Source organism: Neomonachus schauinslandi, chromosome 8, assembly GCF_002201575.2.
Source record: "Neomonachus schauinslandi chromosome 8, ASM220157v2, whole genome shotgun sequence".
NCBI lineage: Eukaryota > Metazoa > Chordata > Mammalia > Carnivora > Phocidae > Neomonachus > Neomonachus schauinslandi.
Window position 1 is genome coordinate 85,339,071 of NC_058410.1, and position 27,612 is coordinate 85,366,682.

General features: G+C 39.0%; 1 protein-coding gene across 1 annotated transcript; it reads right to left on the reverse strand.

Annotated features, from left to right (window-relative positions):
• Positions 1-23,434, reverse strand: SDHAF4 (succinate dehydrogenase complex assembly factor 4). Its single transcript, XM_021692031.1, has 3 exons — positions 23,267-23,434; positions 10,984-11,133; positions 1-1,482 (listed from the first exon to the last, which is right to left on the reverse strand). The coding sequence occupies exons 1-3, from the start codon at positions 23,328-23,330 to the stop codon at positions 1,373-1,375; spliced, it is 324 nt and encodes a 107-aa protein (XP_021547706.1). The 5' UTR covers positions 23,331-23,434; the 3' UTR covers positions 1-1,372.
• Between the last annotated feature and the right edge of the window lie 4,178 nt (positions 23,435-27,612).

Here is a 27,612-nt window from a genome sequence, read left to right on the forward strand (position 1 = left end):
ACCCAGGTGCCCCTACAGAATATTTTTAAAGGAATGTGGTTATTACTCAAAGGCATACACAGTAACGGCCATTAGAAGAACAAATGTTGACTGAGAGAGAACCAATACCAAGACTGAATGACAAGGCCCAATTACTACACTACTTAGTTTCTGAGGAGACTACACTTTTAAGAAAGTTTATTCTCTTGTATAAATCTCCTATAATCTTCTTAAATAATACTGCTCTTGTAAGTCATATCACAGCATTATCAGCTCCCTGCATTGTCTTCTACAGACCCTGCAAACCCTTTCTTCCTAAGTAATTTAAGTGTAGCCTGGGGGCTGAAGGTCCAATCTCTGGGACTGAGTAAGGCCAGAGGACAGCATAGGATGCCTTAGGCGAGCCCAGCAGTCTCCATTCTTCCTTCATTCCACATCTGTAAACTGGACATGCCTTTTCCTGACCCAGTTATCCAAAGGCCACAATATAAGAGCTTCTGAGTCATCAAAACTAAGCTAGCCCATTTCATCCCCTGCTTTCCTCATATTGACCCTCTGTATCTAAATTTCATGTTTAACAATCTAGTATATATTTCAGCTCAGTTAATCCATGCAAAAAATCACTAATTTTCCAACTAATGATTTTTTAACATTATATTCATATAAAACAATTTCAGTTCAAGTATTTTAAACTTGGTTTCTTAATATTTCTCCACAGAAAGCCTAGAGCCTTGGAAAAATACATTTAAGATCGAAGGATAGCTAACACTTACACTGAGAGCCATGTGCTATGCACTGTTCCAAGTAGTTTACATGTACTTACTCACTTAAATATCTTCTCACTACCTGATAGGGTAAAACTAGCATTAACTCCAATTTACGCATGAAGATAACTGAGATGTAGAGAAGTTAAATAACTTATCCAAGATCACATGGCTAATAAGTAGTAGAGCCAGGATTTGAACCCAAGTAAACTGGCTCTGGAGTTAGATTTTCTGTTGTTACTGTGGCTTTATCAAACTATAATGTGTTACTTAACTCACATTTAAAAAGTCACTATTACCTAGCATGCAGCAATAAAAATCATTAAAACTTGTTTTATTTACATTTGCATTTTATAAGCAGCTGATTAACACAAACTGAAATGAGATGAAATGAGTTTGCAGCTCTAATCACCATTTATATACTCCAATATATTTAAATTAAATTAATGTGCTAATGTACAACTATTTCCCCTTAATTTATAGCAGCATATTTTCTTTCAAGGCATTATTTATGTTTTTAAACACATTACAGAAATTAAATGACTTAAAGGATATACAGAAAGAAAAAACTGGAAATAAATTCAGATGTACATATTCAGAAAAAGATACTGAAGTTAATAATATGTGTCTTAAAAATCAATACAGCGTCCTTTTCGTTCCCAATCTCCGTATCGGGTAGGTTCTGGGCCTCTAGGTCCACCTTTTTCTTTGGTAACAGGATTAATATCATCTGGAAATTCTAAAGAAAGACAGAAGATGCAAAAACAGTAGTCAAAAGAGACAAGAGAGGCATTATGGCCAATTCTGAAGACAGGGTTACAGTAGATACCACTGACTAGGTTATTACTACGCAGCCTTTTAAATGAACTGTAAATGTGGTTCTTTTTCCCAAGTTTGAGAAATCACATCAGGATACAATTGTCATATTCAATGAACTTTATTACCTACATTAATTACTTAGAATTCTTCGAATGTTCTCAGGCCCCAATGTGGGAGTTAGCTGCATATATGCTGATGGATTGTAAGAGAAGGAAAGGAATGGAGGGAATACAGAGTAGAAATCCATAAGGTTTGAAAGGTCTTGAAACAAGATTACTTTGGCTCAATTTCTCAGTTTTCTTATCAGTAAAATGGGTACAACAATCATACCTGATTTAGTCTGTTGAGAATTAAACGAAGAAATGCATGTAAAGGATCTAGCTCAGTGCTGGGTACATAAGAATGATCAATTAATTTTAGCTAGGAGGACTTTGCCCTTCATCATAGGGTTTTGGCTTCAGTAAATGGTTAGCTGATACTGCCATTTATGGACACAACAGATGTTACTATTAATACTGTGTGTTCATAATAAGACCATCCATCTTGAGTCAGGCCCACTTTTGAGCGCTTTATTCATAGTAACTCGTTTTGTCCTCATGATAATCCTATGGGACAAGAACAGTTATCGTCTCCGTGTTATAGATGAGGAAAATGAGGCACAAAGGCGCTCCTGGTTACACCGCTACTACTGTGGTAAAACTGAGTTTGAATTCAGACATTCTGGTTGCAGTCTTATACTTAGCCCATAAACTACTGCTCTGTATATGGGAAGAGCAGGAGAGGAATCAGCTATTAGAAGGAACCCCAATTCTTAAGCTGTGTCTCTTTAGAAAGCTAAATGAACATCACCAAAATGATGTAGTCCCTCCCTAGGAAAAAGAAAATAGAGAATTTACCTTGAAAAATTTCAAATATTTATCTATTTTTAAAATTTTTTCTCTACTGTGAATAAACTCTTCCCCACTTACCATTCTGTTTTCTAAAGAACTCCATCCTTGGACTTCCTCTGAAAGCCTCTAAGGGAAGCTCTTCTGTCTCCCCTATTTCTGGGACTCACTGAGTGTCTTAGTCAACTTGGGCTGCCATAACAAACTACCACAGACTGAGTGGCTTCAACAATAGAAATTAACTTTCTTACACTTCTAGAGGCTACGAGTCTGAGATCAGGATGCCAGCATGGCTGGGTTCTGGTGAAGACTCTCTTCCTGGCTTGCAGATGGCCCCTTCTCACTGTGTCCTCACAAGGCAGGGAGAGAAAGATTAGCTAGCTCTCTAGTGTCACTTAATGAAGGCACTAATTCCATCATGGGGCCCCAGTCTCATGACCTCATTTAAACCTAATTATCTCTCAAAGGCCCCATCTCCAAATACCACCACTTTGGGGGTTAGGGCTTCAAATATGGATTTCAGGGAGACACAATTCAGTCCACAGCACTAGGGAAGAAAAGGTCAAGACATCCCTGTGCCTCACTCCTACTTCCAGCTTCTCATTCTCCCACCAAATCTCTATAGCCTTACCTCTTTTGAATTCCACACCATTCACTTGTCCAATGCTTTTCTCCAGTCTGGTAATAAAGACTCTTTCTTCTATCTTCTTGGATAGAATGAGTACTTGGTTCATAGCTTCACCTCTCCCCATTATCCTTCCTATGAACACCCACATTAGTAACCTCACATACTGAGGACACAGAGGACCTTGGTCCTCTTTCCTAGTGGTCTTCACATCCACTTGTGCCATCTGCTTCGATTTCATTATCTCCTGAATATATTCCTTCTCTAAGTCCCACACTCTTGAGCTTTCTTCTTTCTGACTGCAACCTTCTATGGAGGCTTTTCCCTCATGTTTCTTTAACCTAATTCTCACCCTCATTATAACCTGCAGTTTTCTGAAACTTTTTACTCACGCTAGTGCCACCCTGAGTTATGCTGAGTCACATTCTAGACTAATAATGTAAGAGTTTTCTAACTCTTCTGTTTTCTGACTCTCATGATTTCAGCCTAATCTGCACAGAAGGATGAATTAATCTTTCTAAAACAGAATCCCTCCTCCACATTACATTAAGTGAAAGAAGCCAGACACCAGACACAAAAGACTATGTACTGTATGATTTCATTTATATAAAATCCTAGGAAAGGCAAAATTATAGTGACAGAGAACAGATTCATCGTTGCTAGGGGTTGGGGAAATGAGACTAATTATAGAGGCACTAGGGGCTCCTTGTGGGATGGAACTGTTGTATACTTTGTGTTGGTTACATGACTATAAACACTATTAAAATTCATCGAACTGTTTACTTAAAATGGGTGAATTTTATTATATGCAGATTATACTATAGTAAAGCTGATTAAAATAATCTCCATTCAAAAGCATTCAGAGCTTTCCTCACTGTCTACTGCAGAAAGCCCATATGCTATAATCTGATCCTTCAGGCCCTCCCAGATTTGAGCCATATCTACCTCTCTGGCTTTAGATTCTATTAATGCACTATGTACACTCTATGCTGCAGCCAAACAGGCCCATTGGCCATGTCTCACAGGTATCATGTTCCCTAGCCTCTTTCTCTCTGACCACACCTTTCTCTTTTTTGAAACATCTTCCCACCATGCCTTTTTTTTTTTTTTTTAAAGATTTATTTATTTATTTGACAGAGACAGCTAGAGAGGGAACACAAGCGGGGGAGCAGGAGAGGGAGAAGCAGGCCTCCTGCAGAGCAGTGAGCCTGACGCGGGTCAGGATCATGACCTGAACCAAAGGCAGACGCTTAACGACTGAGCCACCCAGGCGCCCCTCTCCCCACCATTCCTTAACTACTTGTGATTTTATTGTGTCTTTAAACCCCAGCTCAAATGTTATCTCTTTTCTCTATTTTTCCTCTGAACTTTTTTTGCGTATCTCTTATGCCAGTTATCACACAACATCCTATTCGCAGGTTTTTTTTTTTTTTAATTTTATTTATTTATTTGACAGAGAGAAAGAGAGTGCTCACAAACAGGGGGAGTGGCAGGGCAGAGGGAGAGGGAGAAGCAGACTCCCTGCTGAGCAGGGAGCCCGACGCGGGGCTTGATCCCCGGACGCTGGGATCATGACCTGAGCCGAAGGCAGACGCTTAACCGACTGAGCCACCCAGGTGCCCCTTCAGTTATTTTTGTATCTCATTTTCCTTATTCATCCTTGCATCAAACAGAGTGCTCAGCTGCAAACAATCTTCCTTTATTATCTTTTTTTTTTTTTTTGAAAGACTTTTTATTTATTTATTTGAGACAGAGAGAATGAGATACAGAGAGCATGAGAGGGAGGAGGGTCAGAGGGAGAAGCAGACTCCCTGCCGAGCAGGGAACCCGATGCGGGACTCGATCCAGGGACTCCAGGATCATGACCTGAGCCGAAGGCAGTCGCCCAACCAACTGAGCCACCCAGGCGCCCTATTATCTTTTTTTTTTAAAGATTTTATTTATTTATTTGAGAGAGAGAGAGAATGAGAGAGAGCACATGAGAGGGGTTAGGGTCAGAGGGAGAAGTAGACTCCCTGCCGAGCAGTGAGCCTGATGCGGGACTCGATCCAGGGACTCCAGGATCATGACCTGAGCCGAAGGCAGTCGCTTAACCAACTGAGCCACCCAGGCGCCCTTCCTTTATTATCTTAATAATGAAGTCTACTCTCTGCAAAGGGACAACCTATACACTTTTCTTAGAATGACATATGTACCAGAGGCAGGGAGACAAGCCTAGAAGGAAGGAAACAAGAAAGACAGACCAACAGAACCATAGATGCTTGAATTTGGGCTTTATTGGTAGGATGGATAAGAGGAGATGAGTTGACAAATGTTAAGGAGGTGGTATCAACAAGACTAGGAGCCAGGACACAGGAAGAAACAGGAGTGAAGAACTATCCCCAGATTTCTGAACCTCTGCTTTTGGGCAGAGGTAGAAGAGCTTAAAAAAAACAGTTCAGGAATAAATGTTTCAAGAAATAGGAGGAGGAACTGGACAAAGCATAACCAAAACCAAGACAGGAGATTTCCAGAAGCAATGGTTAACAACACCGAAGCTTACAGACAGTTCCTATAAAATGAGGATTGAAAAGCATTTGCTGGGTTTGGTGATGTTTACTAGACCAGCTTCTAAGAGATGGTATGTTCAACATAAATTTCAGTGATTCAAAAGTTATGATGAATACCTAGCATTGTGTCAAACAGATGATTACCTTTTGAAATGTACTTTTTTCTTTTATTAAATATATGTAATATTTATCATTTTAACCCTTTGTAAGTATACAATTCAGTGGCATTAACTACATTCTCAGTGGTCTGTAACCATTACACTATCTATACCCCAAAGTTTTTCATCATCCTCAATATAAACTCTGTACCCATTAAACAAAAACTTTCCTTTTCCCCGTCCCCTCAAGACTTTGATAACCTCTAGTCTACCTTGTCTCTATGAATTTGCCTACTCTAGGTACATAATTTAAGTGGAATCATATTTGTCCCTCTGTGTCTAGCTTATTTCACTAAGCATAATGTTTTCAAGGTCCATCTACATTTGAGCACAACCAAAATGCCATTCCTTTTTATGACTGAGTAGTATTCCACACACCACATTTTGTTTATCCATTTATCTATTGATGGACATCTGAGTTGTTTCTTTTGGCTACTGTGAATAAAGCTGCTATGAACACAGGTATACAGATATATGCTCAAGTCCCTGCTTTCAATTTTTTTGGATATATACCTAGGAGTAGAATTGCTGGGTTCTATATCTGACTTTTTTGAGAAACTGCCAAACTGTTTTCCAGAGTAGTTGCATCATTTTACATTCCCACCAGAAACACAGGATGGTCCCAATTTCTCCACATTGTTGCCACCACTTATTTTCCAGTTTTTCTTAAATTGTAGCCATCCTAGTTGGTATGAAGTGGTGTCTCACTGTGGTTTTGATTTGTAAGGAATGTGATGTTAAGCACCTTCTCAAGTGCTTGTTAGTCATTTGTGTATCTTTGGAGAAATGTATATTCAAGTCATTTGTCCATTTTTGAATTGAGTTGTTTTTGTGGGGTTGTAGGAGTTTTCTACATACTCTTGATATTCTTTGTCAGATATATGATCTACAAATATTTTCCACCATTCCGTAGGTTTTCTTTTTGCTTTCTTGATAATGTCCGATGTCCAAAATTTATTAATTTTGATAATGTCCAATTTATATACTTTTGTGTTTGCTGTCTATGCTTTTGGTGTCATAACCATAAAACGGCTGTCAAAGTCAATCATGAAGATTTTTCCCAGTGTTTTCATCTAAGAATTTTATAGTTTTATCTCTTAATTTTAGGTTTTTGACATATTTAGAGTTAATTTTTATATATGGTGTAAGGGTCCAATTTCATTCTTTGCATGTGGATATCCAGTTTTCCCAGCACCACCTATAGAAAAAACTGTCTTTTCCACCACTGAATGATCTTGGCAACCTTCTCAAAAGCCAACTGAGCATATATGTGAGGGTTTACTTCTGGGATTGCTACTTTTGTGTATGATGTTTTAATGAAAAATTTCCTCTTAGATTTTTGTGCTTGGCTAAAACTATGAAAGAAGAATTTTACCTTTAGATTATGCTTTTTAAAAGTCTCCATCATTTTGGCTGACTGATTGATCTGGTTATTAGACTGGGCTTAATAAAGTACTATAAACTGAAATATTTAACTGAATGAACAAAAAGAAAAGCTTTTATATTCTAAAGAGCTCCAGATACAGGTCCCTGTATCCTCTGTTGGTATCTTCTTGCCTAGGATGCTTCACTACATAGATGGGTTAACTCTCAGGAGACAAGCAGGGGAGGCATGCCAAAATTTCAGACTGGTATGTTTACATTTACGCTATCTAAAATCATATTTTTTGAATAGCTAATACTTGCACATGTTCCACAATTCAAAGGTACAAAAGAGTATAGAATGAAAAAAAGTAGCACTTTAACAAACAGAGCTTTAAGACATGAACCAAATTTTGTATGTACTAAATACAAAACAATGTTTAGTCTATTATCCCACCACCCTCAAAAAACCTCCTTCTCCAAACTTCCCCTTCTCTTACTCCAATCACATGGCTATGGTGAGAATAACCACCTTCACCTGTGACCCACCCCACTGGCCACTCAGATTGATTTAGCTATAGACACCTGCTCTAAGCTTGGCCAATGAGCTCTCTTCATAAGAAATTTGGAATTAGGGGCGTCTGGGTGGCTCAGTTGGTTGAGTGACCAACTCTTGGTTTTGGCTCAGGTTGTGATCTCAGGGTCCTGGGATGTAGCCCCGCCTCAGGCTCCACACTCAGCAGGGAATTTGTTCAAGATTCACTTCCTCTCCCTCACCCCCACCCAGTGTGCTCTCACTCTCTCATATAAATAATAAATCTTAAAAAAAAAAAAAATTTGGAATTAGAACTAAACAATTGTATTTTCAGTCTAGTTGCTCTATTGACCTGAGTAGCAGCAAGGAGCAGTTCCTTCCACCCAGTGGACTTAGAAGGGAGTCTGATGACAGAAAACAATGAAGAGAAGACCAGGGACAAGAGGAGGAGGAAGAATATCCTGGTTTCCATACAGTGTTTACTCCCAAGGTCCATTTTTTTCCAAGGCCCAGAAGCATCATTGCCCTGCGGTACCACACCTGTGTACCTTGTTGAGCATGTATGTGAGGGTTTACTTCTGGGATTAACAGTAACACCCTGAACTACCTTTTGTTTAAGTCTGCTCAAGTGGTTTTCAAGTTATTTGCATCAAAACAGATCTCAAATCATATACTTTGTCATGTGAATAATGGGGTATAGTAAATAAAACAAACACAGTCAATCACTGTGAGGCGTTTGGAAATTATTTTTTCTAAACCTACCCAAAGTGACGGTCAGTGTGGTAGTTTATTCATTGTGCAATATGCTTTATTATTGTTGATAAAGAATTATAAACAATAACATGTTTCTTTCATTCTTTTTTCTCAATAACTAAAATACTTTCTTTGACACTTCAAAAATTAAGAGAAGCTTTATTTTATGCTTCACAGATACTGCATTTTTTTTTTTTTTTTACAAATTGTGGCATCCCTATTATGAGCAAGTCTATTGGTGCCATTTTTCCAAATAGCATTTGCTCACTTTGTGTTTCTGTGTCATATTTTGGTAATTCTCACAATATTTCAAACTTTTTCATTATTATTACACTTATTATGGTACTCTGTGATCAGTGATCTTTGATATTACTACTGTAATTATTTTGGAGCATCAGGAAACAAACATATAAAACAGTTAACTGATAAATGTTGCATGTGCTCAGACTGCTCCACTAAACAGTCGTTCTCTTGTCTTTCCCCCTCTTTGAACCTCTCTACTCCCTGGGACAAAACAATACTGAAATTAGGCCAATTAATATCCCTACAATGGCCTCTACGTGTTCAAGTGAAAGGAAGAGTCACATGTCTCTCACTTTAAATCTAAAAGCTAGACATGATTAAGCTTAATGTGGAAGGCACGCTGAAAGCCGAGATAGGCCAAAGCTAGGCCTCTTACAACAACCAGTTAGCCAAATTGTGCAGGCAAAGGAAAAGTTCTTGAAGGAAATGAAAAGTGCTACTTCAGTGAATGCACAAACGATAAGAAAGCAAACAGCCTTATTGCTGATATGGAGAAAGAAGACATCTCCATAACATCAAAGAGCATAAGGTGAAGCAGCAGGTGCTAATGGAGAAGCTGCAGCAAGTTATCCAGATCTAGCTGAGATAAGTAATGAAGGTGACTACATTGAACAACAGGTTTTTCGATGTGGATGGAACAGGCTTCTATTGGAAAAAGGACTTTCATAGCTGGGAGTAGAAGTCAATGCCTGGCTACAGTGCTTCAAAGAACAGGCTCACTCTCCTATTAGGGGCTAATGCAGCTGGTGACTTTAAGTTGAAGCCAGTGTTCATTTACCATTCCCTAAATCCTAGGACACTTAAGAATTATCCTAGGGCGCCTGGGTGGCTCAATGGTTGAGTGTCTGCCTTCGGCTCGGGTCATAATCCCAGGGTCCTGGGATCAAGCCCCGCACCGGGCTCCCTCCTCGGTGGGAAGCCTGGGTCTCCCTCTCCCACTCCCCCTGCTTGTGTTCCCTCTCTCGCTGTCTCTCTCTCTGTCAAATAAATAAAATCTTAAAAAAAAAAAAAAAAAAAAAGAATTATCCTAAATCTACCCTGCCTGTGCTCCATAAATGGAACAACAAAGCCTGGATGACAGCACATCTGTTCACAGCATGGTTTACTGAGTATTTTAAGCCCACTGATGAGACCTACTGCTCAGAAAAAAAGATTCCCTTCAAAATATGACTGCTTATTGACAATGCACCTGGTCCCCCAAGAGCTCTGATGGAAATGTTCAATGAGGTTAATGTTTTCATGCCTGCTAACACAACATCCATTCTGCAGCCCGTGGATCAAGGAGTCATTCGAATTTCAGGTCTTATTATTTAAGAAATACATTTTGTAAGGCTGTAGCTGCCATAGGTAATGATTCCTCTGATGATTCAGACAAAGTAAGTTGAAAACCTTCTGGAAAGGATTCACCATTTTGATGCCATGAAGAACATGTGTGATTCATGGGAAGAGGTCAGAATATCAACATTAAAAGGAATTTGGAAGAAGTTGATTCTAACCCTCAGGGATGACTTTGAGGAGTTCAAGACTTCAGTGGAGGAAGTAACTGCAGATGTGGACATAGCAAGAGAACTAGAACTAGAAGTGGAGCCTGAAGATGTGACTGAATTACTGCAATCTCTTGGTAGAACTTCAACAGATAAGCACTTGCTTCTTATGGATGAGCAAAGAGTGATTTTGTGAGATGGAATCTACTCCTGTTGAAATTACTGTGAAGACTGTTCAAATGACAACAAAGGGTACAGACTATTACACAAACTTAGTTGACAAAGAAGTGGCAAGGTTTGAGAGGATTGACCCCAATTTTGAAAGAAGTTCTACTGTGGGTAAAATGCTACCAAACAGCATCTCATGCTACAGAGAAGTCTTTCATGAAAGGAATAAATCAATGTGGCGAACTTCATTGTTGTCCTATTTTGAGAAATTGTTATAGCAAGCACCACCCTGATTAGTCAGCAGCCATTAACACTGAGGCAAGTCCCTCCATCAGAAAAACATTATGACTCACTGAAAGCTCAGATGATGGTTAGTATTTTTTAGCAATAAAGTATTTTAAATTAAGGTATGTATACATTGTTTTTTTAGACACAGTGCTATTGCACACTTTACAATCTGCAGTATAGTGTAAACATAACTTTTATACATACTAGGAAGCCAAAAACAGTTATGTGACTTACTTTACCGCCGTATTTGTTTTATTGCAGCGGTGTGGAACCAAACCTGTAATATCTGTGAGGTATGCCCACACTCACTTGTCAGTGGTTCTTTCTCTAAATTAGAATCTTCGGGTGCATCAAAACGACCTTCTGGTAACTTCGGCTTCTTAAGAGATTGTTTGATGGGTTTGGATTTTTCTCCTTGAGAACTCATTTTCCTCACAGAATGACATAAAAGGGGTGATCCTGGAGAGTGGAGAGAGGGAAAAATTAAGAACTATTCTTTTATCCTACTTTAAAAAGTTAACAGTTTTATTTGTTTTTAGTTTATACATTCACATTTATCAAAGTACAAAAAGTACAAAAGGACATACAGTGAAAATTCTTCCCTCTATCTTCCAGACAGGCACTTCCCTTCCTCAGAGGCAACCAATATTATCAGTTTAAAAAGAAGAGCTTTAAAATAAATTAGTTAACCATTATCAAAATTGTAAAAACTTATACATAAAATACTGATTCCTGTGTGAAGCAATGCCCCAAATACCAGAAATGAGATGACTAAGTGTTACTAAGTAGTACAAAGTTTTAAGGACAATATTTATTATTTAAATTACAAGAGATTGTTATTTAGTATTCTTATATTTGAATCCCAAATCATGATTCTCTTTTCCTGCCAATTAAACATTTAAAAAATGTATCGGGTATTTACAACATATAAATGAGATCACTTTCTCCATAGTTTATATAGAGAAAGCTAAATTTCCTAAACTGCTATGAAAGTTATCCAACCCTTGTTAAGATCATGTACAATAAGTGCAAAACCACCCTGAAAAAAATGACTTCAGAGTTGGGTTTTGAATTTCCTAAAAGGAATGGCTTTAGAGGCAGACAGAGTTGGGGACCAGTTCCAGTTATACTACTGTGGTAAGCGGAATAATGGCTTCCAAAGATGATCGGAACCTCATACCCAGAACCTGTGAAGAGGTCAGGCTCCATGGTAAAGGAGAATTTAGGCAGCAGTTTGAATTGAGGTTGCTAATCAGATGACCTTAGACTAGAACAATTACCTTGGGCTATCTGTGTGGATCCACTGTAATCACAAGAATCCTTAAAAGGGGAAGAGACAATTGGAAGAGAGAACCAGAGGGATGACAGCATCAGAAAGCCTTAATGGATGCTGCTGGCTTTGAAGATGGAGGAAAGGAATTTCAGCAGCCTCTAGAAGTTGGAAAAGGGAAGAAAGAGATTCTCCCCCTAGAGCATCCAGAAGAACACAGCCCTAATACTTTGATTTCAGTCCAGAGACTTCTCATCCATTTCAGACTTCTCCCCACTAAGTTTGTGACAACTGGTTACAGCAGTAGTAGGAAACTAACAGTTGTTTGACCTTTGTCAAGTGACTTACCCTTTCTAACTCTGTTTCCTCCCTTCTAAATTGAAGGTAACAGTACCTATCTCATGAGTTACTAAATAAATTAAACAAGACAATTCATGCAAAGCTTTTACTACTGTAATAAATTTTATCTAATATTATCATCATAGTATTATCTGCAAGCTCTTGGTAGCATTACATATAATTAGAATTTTCTTTTATTACATATTTTATTCATATTCTAGCTAACACTACATCACCCTACCATCTGCTTTAAAAAATTATATATAAGGGTGCCTGGCTGGCTCAGTCAGTTGCGACTATCGATCTCGGGGTTGTGAGTTCGAGCCCCATGCTGGGTACAGAAATTACTTAAAAATTATATATATACACACACCCATACACACACACACAAATATATACGCACATAACTATTTGTACATATATATATATGTTTTTATACATACACACCCTCCACAGCCAATTTGGAATTTATGTAAGACTTGTTTGTAAGATTACATAAAGTTAACATTACATACAAACTGTATTAACAATTTCGAAATAATACATCAGGCTGTTCATTTGCATATCTACTGCATATAGCTCAGGGAGTAGCAAAATTCTTGTTTGAATGACCAATTAGAATACAAACTACCATTCTCCCACAGATCCAAGAGCCCATAAAACACAAGGATTAAAAAATAAATACATAACTGAATGTTTTAATAAAGCTATGACAATGATCTACAGAATTAATATAGTTTTCTCCCATCTACATGCTCACTTATATAGAATACTTCATATTTGTGATAAAAATTTCTATACACATTAAAATAGAAACAGTTACTTATTTAAAATTTTTACTTACTTATTGATTTACAGTACAGACCATTTTGCCTTCAAACTCCCACTTCAATATCTAAGGACATATTGTATTTTTTCTTATGTCCTCAAAATAATATTTAAACATATACTAAAAGGCTAAAGAGAAAAACCTGCAATAATGTCTTATAAGGCAGCATTTATTTTTATTTAAGAAATGGAAAATATAGAAATATGAGTTTCTGATTATATTAATATATTTCATATAACAATCTGATCTTGGTTTATTCTGTTTAAAAAATATATTGAAAATTTTGGTGAACATAAACCATGCTCAATTGAAAGATATTTCCAGTCCGAATCACGTGATTTTTGTTAATTAGTCACTTCTTATCGGAAGTATAGGATTCTTTAGAATGTGACATCAATATATCCCAATTTAGGAAGTTTAGCAAACCTCCACAATAGAAACTTCTGTTCATTAATGCCCAACTATCTATCCATCAACAAATCACAAATTTATAAAGCATGAAAGGTTGTTTCTAAGTCATGATAATTCAGTAATAATATGGATATACAGAAAGAATTTTAATAGTTACAAATTAGATTCTAAATGTAGACAGATTTTTCATCTATTCCAGCTAATGTCTAGATTCTGCATCTGGTTACTAAGCAAGTCTGTCTTATTGTACATCAAATAACTCACTTTGAAGCCTAAAAATCAGCCAAGTATTTAACAGATACCAGTAGCCACCTGCTACTATGCACTCAGACTCGACTCAATACAATAAATTAGCACTTTCAGTTTTAGGCTTGGTTGTTTTGCAAATCAAAAAAAAAAATCTCTTAACTCAAAGCTTGAAATGATATTCAGTGTAAAAATTAACCTTGGTATGTTCCAAATCTGTAGAGATTCCTAAGCATTTACACAAAATCATAAAAATGGCACAAAATAGTCTCGACTACCAATTATAATGCAGACAAAATCTGAAGCTAAAAATTTTGCCTCTTAAATGATGCATATATATGTGTTAGATGTCTGCTATGTGCCAGGCTCTGTACTAGGGGCTGAAAACATGACACCTCATTAAACCTCACAATAATCCGATGGGGCAGGTCTAACGGTCTTTAATTTACAGTAAGTCTGTTCAATTTGAACAAAATGATTTTCTGAAAAAGTGACATTAGGTAGGTGTGGTGGAACTGTCTCAAGTAGCCACTCTTCCCTTCTTCCATTTGGTTCTAGGATTCCCACTCCCACCTCATTTGCTATTAAGCTAAGCACCAGGCCACTTGCTTAGAGATGACATTTCCCAGCCTCCCCTGCAACCAAGCAGCCACATGTCCAAGTGGGACCAATGGGTTGTGACTGGAAGTGATGTGTGCAAATTTTAAGTTGCCTCACTTTTGCAACAAGCTGATTGCCCTGGATTTCTTTTCCCATTTCCTTGGGTTATAATACAGACATGGCAGTGACCCAGCTTTAATCACGCAGATGTGGACAAAACCCAGGGCAAGGTGACACTTAAAATATTTAATAACTTGCATGAGATAGACAGTGCCCATTCAGAACCTATGTCCAACCATTCAGAAGAGACACAGGTTGTAAATAACTAGTAAAAACTCAACTCTTGTACGTGGGGCTGATCAGCGGCACGGCCTACACATGGTGGAGCAACAGGATGAAAAGAACACGGACTTGGATGGAAAAGAACTCTGTCAAAGCAGAGTTGTCCTCCCTGTCTCATCAGCAGAACTGTTACAGCAGCTTGGCCCTTTCCTTCAGTAATACAAGGGCCAAGTACAAAAAAAACTTGCAAACTAAGGGCACTAGAATCACACATGGGTTCCAATGCCACATTTAGCAATGTGACTGACCCTAAGAAGGTTACTGTACCTCACTGAGTCTGTATCCCCCCCAGAATGGGGGTACTTCTACTTACCTTGCAGGCTAGCTCAGAGAAATGAAGTAACGTGTATGTCTCTACGTGCACACTCTGAATGGAGTAAGAACTTCAGCTTAACGGTAGGACACAGAAATCATTGTGCAAAAGGGTTTTTGGAAAAGAATAGGAATATGAGTGTACTGTGGGAAAGAGAGAGGAGCAGCAAAGGAGCAGATTGAGAAACTAGTCCACAGGTCTGGCCTTGAGTACTTCTGAAGGAACTTTATTGTAGAAAAAAAGGTTACAAGGAAAAGTTAAAAGACCAGTATTCTCAAAGGACTCTGAGACCATGGAGGTCTAAAGAGAACTATTTTTGTAGACAGGTAACAGTGTGACAGAATGGGGAGGAGGAGAATTCCTCTCATTTCTGTACCGTACAAGATAAGACAGGGGACACTGTGCCCTTTGGCACCCACACGCTTTATAGCTTTGGAAACAAGTCCGTGCACAGCCACCTGGCAGGGTGGTGGCAGGGAGGCACATACAGGTAGCCTGAAGGCAGGTAAAAAGGGTCTGTCGGATCATAAGGATTAGCAAAGGGGTGAAGGGAAGCCCCAGAGCCACTCCTGTGGATTCTGCCTATCAACTAGTAGGTACTAAGCAATAGTAATTATAGCCGACCCTTGAACAACACAGGTCTGAACTGCACAGGCCCACTTATACATGGATTTTTTACAGTACAGTACTGTAAATGTATTTTCTCTTCCTTATGATTTTCTTAATAACATTATTTTCTCTATCTTACCTTACTATAAGAATACAACATATAACACATATAATATGCAAAATATGTGTTAATCATCTGTTTATGTTATCACAAGGTTTCCATTCAATAGCAGGCTATCAGGAGTTAAGTTCTGGAGAAGTCAAAAGTTATACGTGGATTTTTTATGGTGCCGGGGGTCAGCCCCTAACCCTCACAGTGCTCAAAAGTAAGCTGTGTATTAATGTTCGTATTACATTTTGGCCTTCAGCAAGCTTCTGACTACCTCAACTGCATGGGCAATACCTGACAAACTTAAAGCAAAAATCATCCTTTGAGAAACAAGGAAATCACCACCATAAAGCCCATGTCTTCTTCTTCAAGGGGTGGTTTGGCCTTATCCAAAGCCTATTTAGAACTCTGTTTATAAGTACATTACAAGCAAGAAGATGACCTTCTGAAAGAATAATAAAAGCAAAGGAAAAAAGACTGAATGACCGTTAAATCAAAACAACAAACAACTTTTCAGAACTTCTGTTTCTGGCAATTTGATAAATTAGAGATGCCTAAAAACCTATAGCTATAAAACACCTAAAAAGGTTGAAAAAATATACAAAAATCTCTTAATCAGACAAAGAGCCTTTAAGAAAGTATAAAATGATTAACAAAGCTGTTCAGTGAGGTCACCAAACACTTAAACCACTACATATCCTGTGTCTTTCTCACCTAGAGCTGGGGTACAGAGCTTCCAGAACAGCAGAGAGAGGAGTCTTCTGAGCCTGAGCAAGACAAAAAGCCTGTAAGAGGCCAGGACTCCGGGAGGCTCAGCACTCAGAAGAGAAATTGAGCTGAAGATTTTAATGTGCATGTAAAACACCTGGAGGATCTTGTTAACATGCAGACTCTGAGTAGGTCTGAGTGAGACCTGAGATTCTGCATTTTAACAATTGCCAGGCGGTGTTCACACTGCTGGTCAAAAGAGCAAGGAGCTAGAAGCAAACTTCCAGTTAATGAAGAGAACAGTTAAGGAAGGAAAAGTATCCATCTCAACCTTGGTTCTAAGTGGAGATGAAAAAAAAAAAAGAAGCCCTTACAGAGATTTTGAAACTACTGGCTGACCACACCCATGTTTATGCCTGATTACATACTATCTGTATGGTCCAAAAACGCCCAAGGGGAGCATCTTATATAAAGTGCACCCAAGTCAAGGTGAAGTGCTCCAGACACAGGGGAAGAGCAGAAGCAAATCCTCTGTGGAGAAATACCTTCTCAACTCATGTCTCATGTAAGTCTCAAGAGAGAATCCCAGTAAAACATTTGAGGAAACAAGCCATCACAAGCAAGAGTCAGTGAAATCAACAAACACGGCCAGACCATAAAGATTTGACATACTGAAATCACTGAAATCAGAATATAACTATTTAATGTGTTCAAGGGAAAAAAAGCCAAAAAGGAGAAATGAGTAAGACTATGAAAGGCCAACTTAAAACACAAAGAAATTTAGAAATGGAACAATGTAAATTTAAAGCTCAATAAAAGGGCTAGATAGCAGAACAGATACAGATGAGAAGAGAATGTGATCAAGAATTAAGTTCTGAAGAAATTATGCAGGAAAAAGCAGAGACAAAGATGAAAATAACCAAAGAGAAGTTCAAACATATGGAGGATAAAATGAGAAGGTCTAACAAATGTTTGTTTCATCATAATTCCACAAGGAGATAGTGGAAAGACCATGAGAAGTACAACAGACAGGAATCTGCAGATATAGGAAGAACAAAGAAATGCCAAATTAAGGGCAAAAAAAGTACATCTGAACACAAGGTAAAATGAACAACCCCCAACAAGAAAGCCAGATCAAAGGAAGATCCAAGAAGAAGCCAGATAAAAGACAGATTACTAATGAAGGAACATTAGTAATAACAACTTTAGTAATAACTAAGTAACATAACTTCACCGTAGCCATAATAGAAGCCAGAAGATAGAGCTATGAGAAAACGATACACCCACTAAACCCACCTTTCAAAAACAAAAAGTGAAAGAAACTAGATTTTCAGATTAAAAATAAGACCTACATCAAAAAGAACACTAAGAAACTTTATCACAAAAGACAGTCATGAAAGAAACTTCTAAGCAATTTACTTTAAGAAAATGATCCCAAAAGTAAAGTGTGAGAGAACAGAGAGAAAATGAAAGTTTTATTCACTGACTGTATAAAACCATAATAATAACTGTGATGTGGGATTATCAAAACCACAATCCCATCCCAACATATACACAAGAATACACACACATACACACTTAAAAGGCTGAACAACAGAGGTAGAGGATGAGTGAATTCAAAGCATTTTTACACTTTGCACTGTTTAGGAGAAGGTGTTAACTTTAGATTTCCTTAAGTATGCATTTAGATTTCAAGGGTAACCATAAAAGATAATTTATATTCTTCCAAACCAGCAGAGGAAAAAAAAAATGGAAGAAGAAAATATTTAATTCAAACCACATATGAAAAACAGAAGGTGTAAAAAGATGGTAGAAATAAAGCCAATTATATCAATAATTATGATTGTAAATGGACTGAACTCTCCAATTAAATGGGTATAGACTGTCAGACTCCAAAAAACAAAACAAAACAAACAAAATCCAGGGGCGCCTAGGTGGCTCAGTCGTTAAGCGTCTGCCGTTGGCTCAGGTCATGGTCCCAGGGTCCTGGGATCGAGCCCCACATCAAGCCCCGCATTGGGCTCCCTGCTTGGCGGGGAGTCTGCTTCTCCCTCTCCCACTCCCCCTGCTTGTGTTCCCTCTCTTGCTGTGTCTCACTCTGTCAAATAAATAAATATTTAAATTAAAAAAAAAAAAACACAAAATCCAGCCACATGTTGTTCATATAAGAAGCTCCATTAATTACCATGTTTCTTTAAAAAAAAAAAAAGACCAGTGTTAGGACCTGAAGATTTGAGTCCTTCACCACCCCCATTGATATGTTGAAATTCTAACTCGTCATGTGGTGATATTAGGAGGTGTGGCTTCTTTGAAGTAATTAGGTGATGAGGGTGGAGCCCTCATGAACAGGATTAGTGCCCTTTTAAGAAGAGATAGGAGAGCCTGCTGTGGCTTTCTGCTCTCTGCCACCTGAGGAGACAGTTAGAGGGCAGCCATCTGCAAACCAGGAAGCAGGCTCTCACCAGAGACCAGATGTCCTGGCCCCCTGATCTCAGACTTCCCAGCCTCCAGAACTGAGAAATAAATGTTTGGCATTTAAGCCACCCAGTCTATGGTATGTGAGATGCACATTTCCATGTTTTTAGTTTTATTTTAAAGAGAGAGACACACAGAAAATGGAAAGAAAATAACCACAGTTAGAGAAAAAAACGATAACATAAATAAAAGACATACAAGTGAGATAATCAACAAAAGCAAGAGTTGGTTCCTTTATTATTTTTTATTTTTTTATTTTTTTAGATTTTATTTATTTGAGAGAGAGAGACAGAGATAGTGAGAGAGAGAGCACAAGTGGGGAGGAGAGGGAGAAGCAGGCTCCCCACAGAGCAGGGAGCCCGATGCGGGACTCGATCCCAGGACCCTGGGATCATGACCTGAGCCGAAGGCAGACACCTAACCGACTGAGCCACCCAGGCGCCCAAGAGTTGGTTCCTTTAAAAGTGAAGTCTTTGATTAGGCTAATAAGGAAAAAACAAGAGAAGGCAAAATAAATAATATGAAGAGAAGAGACTACATAATTATAAATGAGAGCAGACATTTTTTAAAAAAGGGAACTTTATGCCTATATATCAAAAGCATAGAATATTAACAATTTTCTAGAAAAATTTAACTTATCGAAGCTAAGAGAAAACCTGATGAACAATGCAATAACCGCTAAAGAAATTAAACCAGTAATTTAAAATCTTCCCTCAAAGAGTAGATAGTTTTATACTTGAGTTATACCAAATACTCAAAGAATGAATAATTTCTTTAAACAAAATATAACAAAGAAGAGAAAAGGGTGGTGAGATTCTTAAATTCACTGTATGAGGCTAGAAAAACTTAAGCTTCAACCAGAAAAAGAAACTGCAAAAGAGGAAAATTATAGGCCAATTTCTTTTTTGTTTTTTAAAGATTTTATTTATTTATTTGACAGAGACACAGCGAGAGAGGGAACACAAGCAGGGGGAGTGGGAGAGGGAGAAGCAGGCTTCCTGCAGGGGAGTGGGAGAGGGAGAAGCAGGCTCCCCACAGAGCAGGGAGTCTGATTAGGGGCTAGATCCCAGGACCCTGAGATCATGACCTGAGCCGAAGACAGACGCTTAACCAACTGAGCCACCCAGGCGCCCCTACAGGCCAATTTCTACACAAAATATTAGCATACCAAATCCAACATTGTATTAAAAATATAGTCATCATGATCAATTTGAGTATTTTCTAGGAATGCTAGAGTGATTTAGCATTAGAAAAATCTACAATTCATCAACTCACCAGATTTAAAGGAGAAAAATGATATAATCACTCCGAGAAGATGAAGAAAAATGAAGTCAGTAAATTTCAAGATCCAGTCTTAAAAACCAGACAAATACATAAACAACAATAAAAACCCTTCTAGACATAGCATAGGACTTTGTTAACTTGATAAAGCACATCCACAGCTAATGTGACACTTGAAATACGAATGCATTCCCTTTAAAATTACAAACAAGGTATCATCACTTCTAGACAACATGTTACTGGAAATCTAAGCAAGACAGAAAAACAAGAGAAAAGAAAAAGATATAAATATTAGAAAGTGAGAAACTAGATTTTCATTACTTGCCGTTAACATGACCATCTACCTAGCAAATACCCTCCCCACCTAGCTGTAATAAATTATTTAAACTAATAAACTAATTTAGCTAGGTTATAGGATACAAAAGCAATAAATAAGTAAACTATGTTTCTATACATAAGCAGCAATCACCAAATGACAATTTAAAAAAATATCGAGCAGTGTTAATCAAATCCCAACAGGAACTTTTTTTTTTTTTAAGAATTTGATATGGAAAGCAGATACCTAAGAATAGCCAAGGCACTTCTGAAAAACAAAATGGGAGGATTTAACCTATTAGATACCAAGATTTATTATAAAGGTGGGACGCCTGGGTGGCTCAGTCGGTTAAGTGTCTGCCTTCGGCTCCGGTCACAATCCCAGGACCCTGGGATCGAGTCCATATCAGGCTCCTTGCTCATCGGGGAGCTCAGGGGGGAGCCTGCTTCTCCCTCTGCATGCAGCTCTCCCTGCTTATGCTTGCTCTCTCTCTGACAAATAAAATCTTAAAAAAAAAAAAAATTTATTACAAAGGTATGGTTATTAAGACAGGTGATATCAGCACAGGAATAGACAAATAGATCAATGGAACTGAAAAGGGAGCCAAGAAATAAACCGATGCCTATATGCTTATGTGAACTTGACTGAAGACAAGCTGGCATTGTATCAGTGAAGGAAAGGCCCAATATATGGACCTGGGACAAGAGATTACCGATGTGGAAAATAAATGAAATTGGTTTCCTGCCTCACATCCTACCCAAAAATCAATCCTGGTAGAATAAAGGCTTAAATATAAAAAGCAAAACTACAGACCTTTGAGAAGAAAGTATAGGAGAATAGGGTAGGAAAGGCTTCCTTAGACAAGGTCACAAAGCACTGACAATAAACAAAAGGATCAAGACATGACGACAATTATGATTATGTGTTCATCAAAAGACACCTTTAAAAAAAAGGACACCTTTCTTTCAAAGTTGTGTGATTGTATATGTAGATCCGTTATTTTATTCTGCTGCTGTTATATAGGATTAAAAAAAAAAAACCACCATGGAGTGACAAAAACAGCCCCCAAACTGGGCTATTTGCCACTTACATAACTAAAAAAGGTTTAGTATTGAAATATATGTAAAGAATATATATAAGAAAGACAAACAATCCATTAATAAAATGAAGAGATTTCACCAAAAAAAAGCTAATAAATATTTGAAAAGAGGTTTAACTTCTCTAATTAGAGAAGTTAACAGAGGAAAGTAATTTAGCTAGGATAGTGGATATAAAATCCAGAAGCAAAATCATAATGACATACCATTTCAACACCTTATTCAGACAAAAATTAAATTTTCTGTTGATTGGCAATGTTGACAAGTATGTGAAGCAACAAGAACTGATGTTTCTGCTGGTAGGAATGTAATTGCCGGGAGGAACGGAAATGTCTTTATAAAACAGCTTGGCATCGTATTATAAAATTGGAAAGGCCTATACCATATGTTCCAGGAATTCCACTCCTTGCATTACAGCACCCATAACAAGAATGTGTAGCAGCCAATCCTGGTGTTTCCAGAATTACCCAAATGTCCACTGGGAAGAAGAATGGAAAAACTGTACGATATATTCTCACAACTGAATGATTAACTACAACCTCACACATCAATATAGATGAATCTCAAAATACAGTGCCAGTTGAAAAAGGCCAGTAAAATAAATACAAATGGTAAGAAGCTATTTCTATGAAGACCCAAACCATGTAAAGTTACAACCGCATCAGGAAGAAGCACCTGGTAACTGCTTGGTAACAGAAGTATTCTATTTCTTAAATTGGAAAATGAGTTCATAAATGGAAGATTTGCTTCATAACTTACACGTGTATTATACATTTTTGGTATCAAATACTTCATTCTTAAGTTGTTAACACAAGTGAGAAAGGGATGGTGAATGAACACACAACAAAATTTAGTTATTACTTTGGAGTTGGGATAAAGTGAGACTTTCACTTAATTATTCACTCCTGGACCATTTAAAATGTTTACAGTTAACAAGTAATATGTTTGGGGAGAAATGATTACAGAAAACAAACTGCATAGAAATCTGGGGCCCATTACTATGAAGGGCAGTAATTCTGTTTTCAACTTACACAATTTCTCCAGGATGTCCTCAATTAAAACTATGCTTAGCATACTCTATGGGTAAGTCTAAAATACTGAGAAAATCTGACAACAAAAATGGGTTAAAAAACGCTGGTTTTTACTGAAAGCATGCATACTTTCTTTGTATTAACAATTCTTGACTTCATCTAATTTTTATTATACTAATTTGCTACTTTGACGCACCTCTGCACTTCTACAATTTTTTAATACTGTACACTGCCACAAATCCTTTTTGATATAAGAGGCATTCACAGAATTTTTTTCCACGAGCACCAAAGAGTAGTGCGCCCTGAGAGCTCCCAAGTAAACAACCCTGAAATGTTCGCTGCTCTTCCTAACCAGTGACCGGAAGGAAGCAGGTGCCCGGGCTGGAAGGGCTTGGGTGATCTTCTAGCCCTAGTCCCACCCCCGAGATCCGGGATGGTGAAGGGACCTGCCCAGGACCAAGACGTGGGTGGCCGAGCCGAAAAAGAGAAGCTCTGCAGCACCCGGCGCCTTCAGACGCCCGGGACACACGCGGCTTCCCCCGAGGGAGGACTTTCTCGCGGCGCCGGGCCTTCGCGACCCCGCCCACGACCTCGGCCCCGGGGCCGGGCGCCTTACTTGCCGCTCTCCACGCGGTGGCCGGGACGCAGCCAAGCAACCGAGCCAGCCTTGACACAGACATGGTGCCAAATCCTACAGCGTCCTCGCGGGCCCAGGAGGGAGAAGGGAATAGTCAGCCGCACCGACCGGGGCCCACCCCACAGGGAGGGCGGAGCTCTCGTGAGGTGGGGCCTGCGTGTGGAGGGGCGGGGCCTGCGCGTGGCCGGGCGGGGCGGGGCTTCCGGAGCTCTTCCTCGGAATCCGTTTTCACTTCCCAGGCTGTCTGTTGGGGAAGGCGCGTGGAGGGCGTCAGCTTTCTCGCGAAGAAAGACTCAAACTACCCTGACCCACGTGTTGATTAAAATCCCAAATCACGGCTGAGGTTGGATGAGGGAATAATTCCGTGTATGCCTCTTAATCTGAGGCAGAGGTCTCTTGAAAGATCTCTTTTATAGCACACAAAGGTGAAGCACCTTTTACTCAAGCCCGTGTAATAATAGTCTTTCCTTTTTCACTTCTCTTTTATTTTTTAAATACCTGGTTGTTCAGTGAACTCCTAATCCGTCAGTTCTGACTCACTGACGAGATGACCTGAAAGATGACAGTTTTGAGTGAAGAGCAGAGCAAGACAGGCTTGCCATCTGGTCCAGGTTGCAGTGGAAGGAGCTCTGCCAGTTGGCCCATAAATTCCAACAGTTCCAATGACGTTTGGAGCATATGTGGCAGATCAGGAGGCATTATGTAACTTGTGGAAATCCTTACAATCACAGTGCAGGTCCCTAGATTTTTATTTTTTTATTTTTCAGAAAAGTTCTTGGCTGTTGGGCGCTGGTAATGTCTGACAAGGTGACATTAGGTGGCTATGCAATCTGAGTTTCTCATCATGAACTGGGAGATATCTGATCCTCCTAGATAAGGAGTCCTTTTACTAAAAGTATTATATACAAAACAGGGCCAGAACCAAAACCCAAGCAGTTTTCATTAGCAGTCCCTTTTTTGACCCTTAGTTCATATCTACAGTTTAATGATGAGTTCCTTGTGACCAGTTGACTGAGGAAAAAAATTCAAAGCCGATTATGGATGGCTTTGCTCAATATACTAACTCAGCTATCAATGGACTGCCTTGGCATTTAAAGCCCCATTTAACAGAGGCCCTCAAGGAACAGCAGAGAGAGATCCTCTCAGAGGCTAGAACTTTATCCTGTACACTTTGCAGGGAAGGAGATGTGGTGTGAGATAAAGATCTACATAATTTCATGGGCACTGGTTTAGTCAAGTCTTGGTCAGGGACTGGGACTGTAAAGGTTTTGGAATAGTTCTTTGGAATAGGACCTCTCAAAATTGCCTGAAAACATAAGAATATTTGGATCTCATTGCTTCCCCCCCCCAAAAAAAACCAGCTCCCATTTCAGAAGGGCTCTTAATCAGAATAAGATTACTGTTATTATCTATTGCTCCATAACATATTAAACCAAAATTTTGCCTTAAAACAATAAACACTTATTCTCAGTTTTTGTGGGTCAGAAATGCGGGAGCCAGTGTGCCTGTGGCTCTAGGTCTTAAGGGAGGTTGCTGTCAAGCTCTTAGCTGAGGTTCCAGTCCCATATGGAGGCACAACTAGGGGAGGATCTGCTTCCAAGCTTACTAGTCCCATTATTGGAAGGTTTTAATGCTTTGTGTGGGCTTTTGGACTGGAGGCCTCTTTCAGTTCTTGCTGTGTGGGCTTCTTCAAAGGTCATCTCAAATATGACAGCTGGTTTTCCACAGAATGAATGAGAGAATGAGACTGCTAAAGGGGAAGCCACAGTATTTTTGTAATCTCAAGTTTTAATGTATTCTATCATTAGAAGTGATGTATTCTTTCTTTTGATGTATTCTATTAGAAGTGAGTCAGCATATCCAGCACCCTCTCAAAACGGAGGGGATTACACAAAGGGTGAATACCAGCACATGGGGATCACTGAAGATCATTTAAGAGGCTGCCTACCATAGTGACCCACTCCGTAGACATCAGTCAGCCTCATTCCCCCACCACAGCTGGACCCACTATCAGGTAGCCATGGTGGCATAGAGATGCACAGATTTTTAACATAGTCTTTTTCCCTGCCAAGAGTGATTGGCTAGCACCACTCCTTGCAGTGAACAACCTGTCCCCCTGATATAGGACTACATAACCTGGGTGGCAGGTTTGATTACAATGGAATCCTACTAGAATGAAGGAAGTAGCAGCTTGTTGGATTGGTTTCCCTGACTTATGCTTCTTTTATACCTTCTTTCTGTGGACTTACTGAATACCTTATACTACATACACTTTATATAGCATCCCATACAACATTGCTTCTTACCAAAGAACTCACTTTCCTGTGAAAAATGTAGAGTACTGATGCTTGTGGGATTAACAAGCCTTATCATATATCCCATCAGTCCAGAAGCAACTGGTCTTATAGAATAATGGACAGCCCTACTGAACATTTACTTTTGGAACAAGGTGAGAAAATACACTTTGGGATGCTGTCCTAAAGGACTTGGCATATGCTCCCAATGACTTAAGAGTATTTTCAGTGATATCTCTTCTATAGACAGAATAACAGGATCCAAAGAGTAGTAGAAGGACTAATATTGTGTAACATGATACACTGTCCATATATTTTGCTTTCCATTTTGGGGAGAGACAATCTGCCATGGGTCCCAGGCATCCCTGCATATTATTGCTGAGTATACCAATGGGAAGGCTTATCCATCTCCTGAAACTCAGCAATTTCTGTAGCTAGTCATATAGGCATTTAAATACAGCATTACTACCATTTAACTGCTGTTCCCCTTGGAGAAAAGAGACTGGCTTGTTTGCTGCTTGCTCAAAAAATGCTTGGCCATTGGCCCTGGACTTTTCTCCTGTGATGCAACCCATTGTGTGTCCAGGTGTCATCTGGCACTATGCATCACTGTGGAAATTGGGGCCCCAGGAACGAGTGCAAATATGCTGATGCTCTGGCTATTTTGCTGTAATAGTCTTTTGTACCTGGGAGTTTCCTGTCAGCATCCATTTAACTGCAGCAAGCAAGCTTACAAGTAGGATAAAATCTTAGACCCTTCACTGCTCTTGCCATCCATCTCCATGATTCCAGATTCTGTTGGTGTACCAATTTTTGTACCCAGAGTGGGGTATAAGGGGATACAATGTTTTCTCTGCATTGGAGGTTGGGATTGTAACCTGGTCATTTTAGCTCATTCCTCTAGGTAAGGAGTTAGAAAAAATGGTTATGGCACTAGTTGGGGTGATGGCCCTAATGACCAAGGAAGAAAAGGGAGTAGGGAGAGGAATCTGATTAGAGCTTGGGAAGTCTTATCTCTTGGAATACCTCCTCACAAAAGCATGTTGAATTATAAAAATTGAGCAAACATCTGCAACCATATATAGGCAAGACCACTCAAGCCTCAGATCCTTGGGATCACGCACTAGGTAAAGAAATCTCATCCACTGAGATACTGGTTGAACACAAAGGAAACAGGGAATAAGTGGCAGTGGTGAGAAGTCATAACCATCTAGCCTCATGGCCAGTGGCAGAATTGAGGACTGTATTTAGCATAATTTTTTAAAAATTTAAATCAGAGACCTTTGGGAGAAAGCGTGCTGCTCCCCATACCCTATCCTGGATATTGTTTCAGTTCATCTGTAATAGGGCTCTGGAATTTGTATTTTTAACAAGTAATTCGGGTAATTCTCAGCAAGGAAGTTGGCAAAGCCCTGCTCTAGTTATATTTTCTTCCTCATTGGTACATACATATGCTTATATATTTAATAATTTCCCTTTTCTTTCCTATCTTATACTATTATTGTATATAGGCATGGTTGTGGTTAGGTGGCAATTTTGTCTATAGGTTACATACTACTGAGACAAGATCATTACAGAATTAGAGGAGGAATGGACATCACATGGAGATTCTGGACTTGAAAGTGGGTGATGGATAATAGTATTATGTTAGTATTATGCAAATGTGTAAATATGGGACAAGTGGTATAGGTGGATGTTGGAAAGAAATGGGACTACAGTAGATCTCTGATGTTTCTGTATTTGGTATTCAGTCATCAAACCCATTTTATATGTTTGGTGGATCTGGTGAGAGAAATGGTCCCATCTTCTACTGTGGAAGCAGAGAAGGTCAGACATACTTGCCATCTTTGATGCCTGACAGCCTGAGTGCTGGCACAAGACTAATCTTGGTCAGTTGGACATTCCCATCAGACTTTGGAGTGTTTGGAATCCAGTTTTCAGAGGCACCACTGCCAGTAGACACATACACAAACTTCCAATTCTTCTTGAGGTCACAACTTGGCTACGATTTTGGTCATTTAGCTTCCCTTG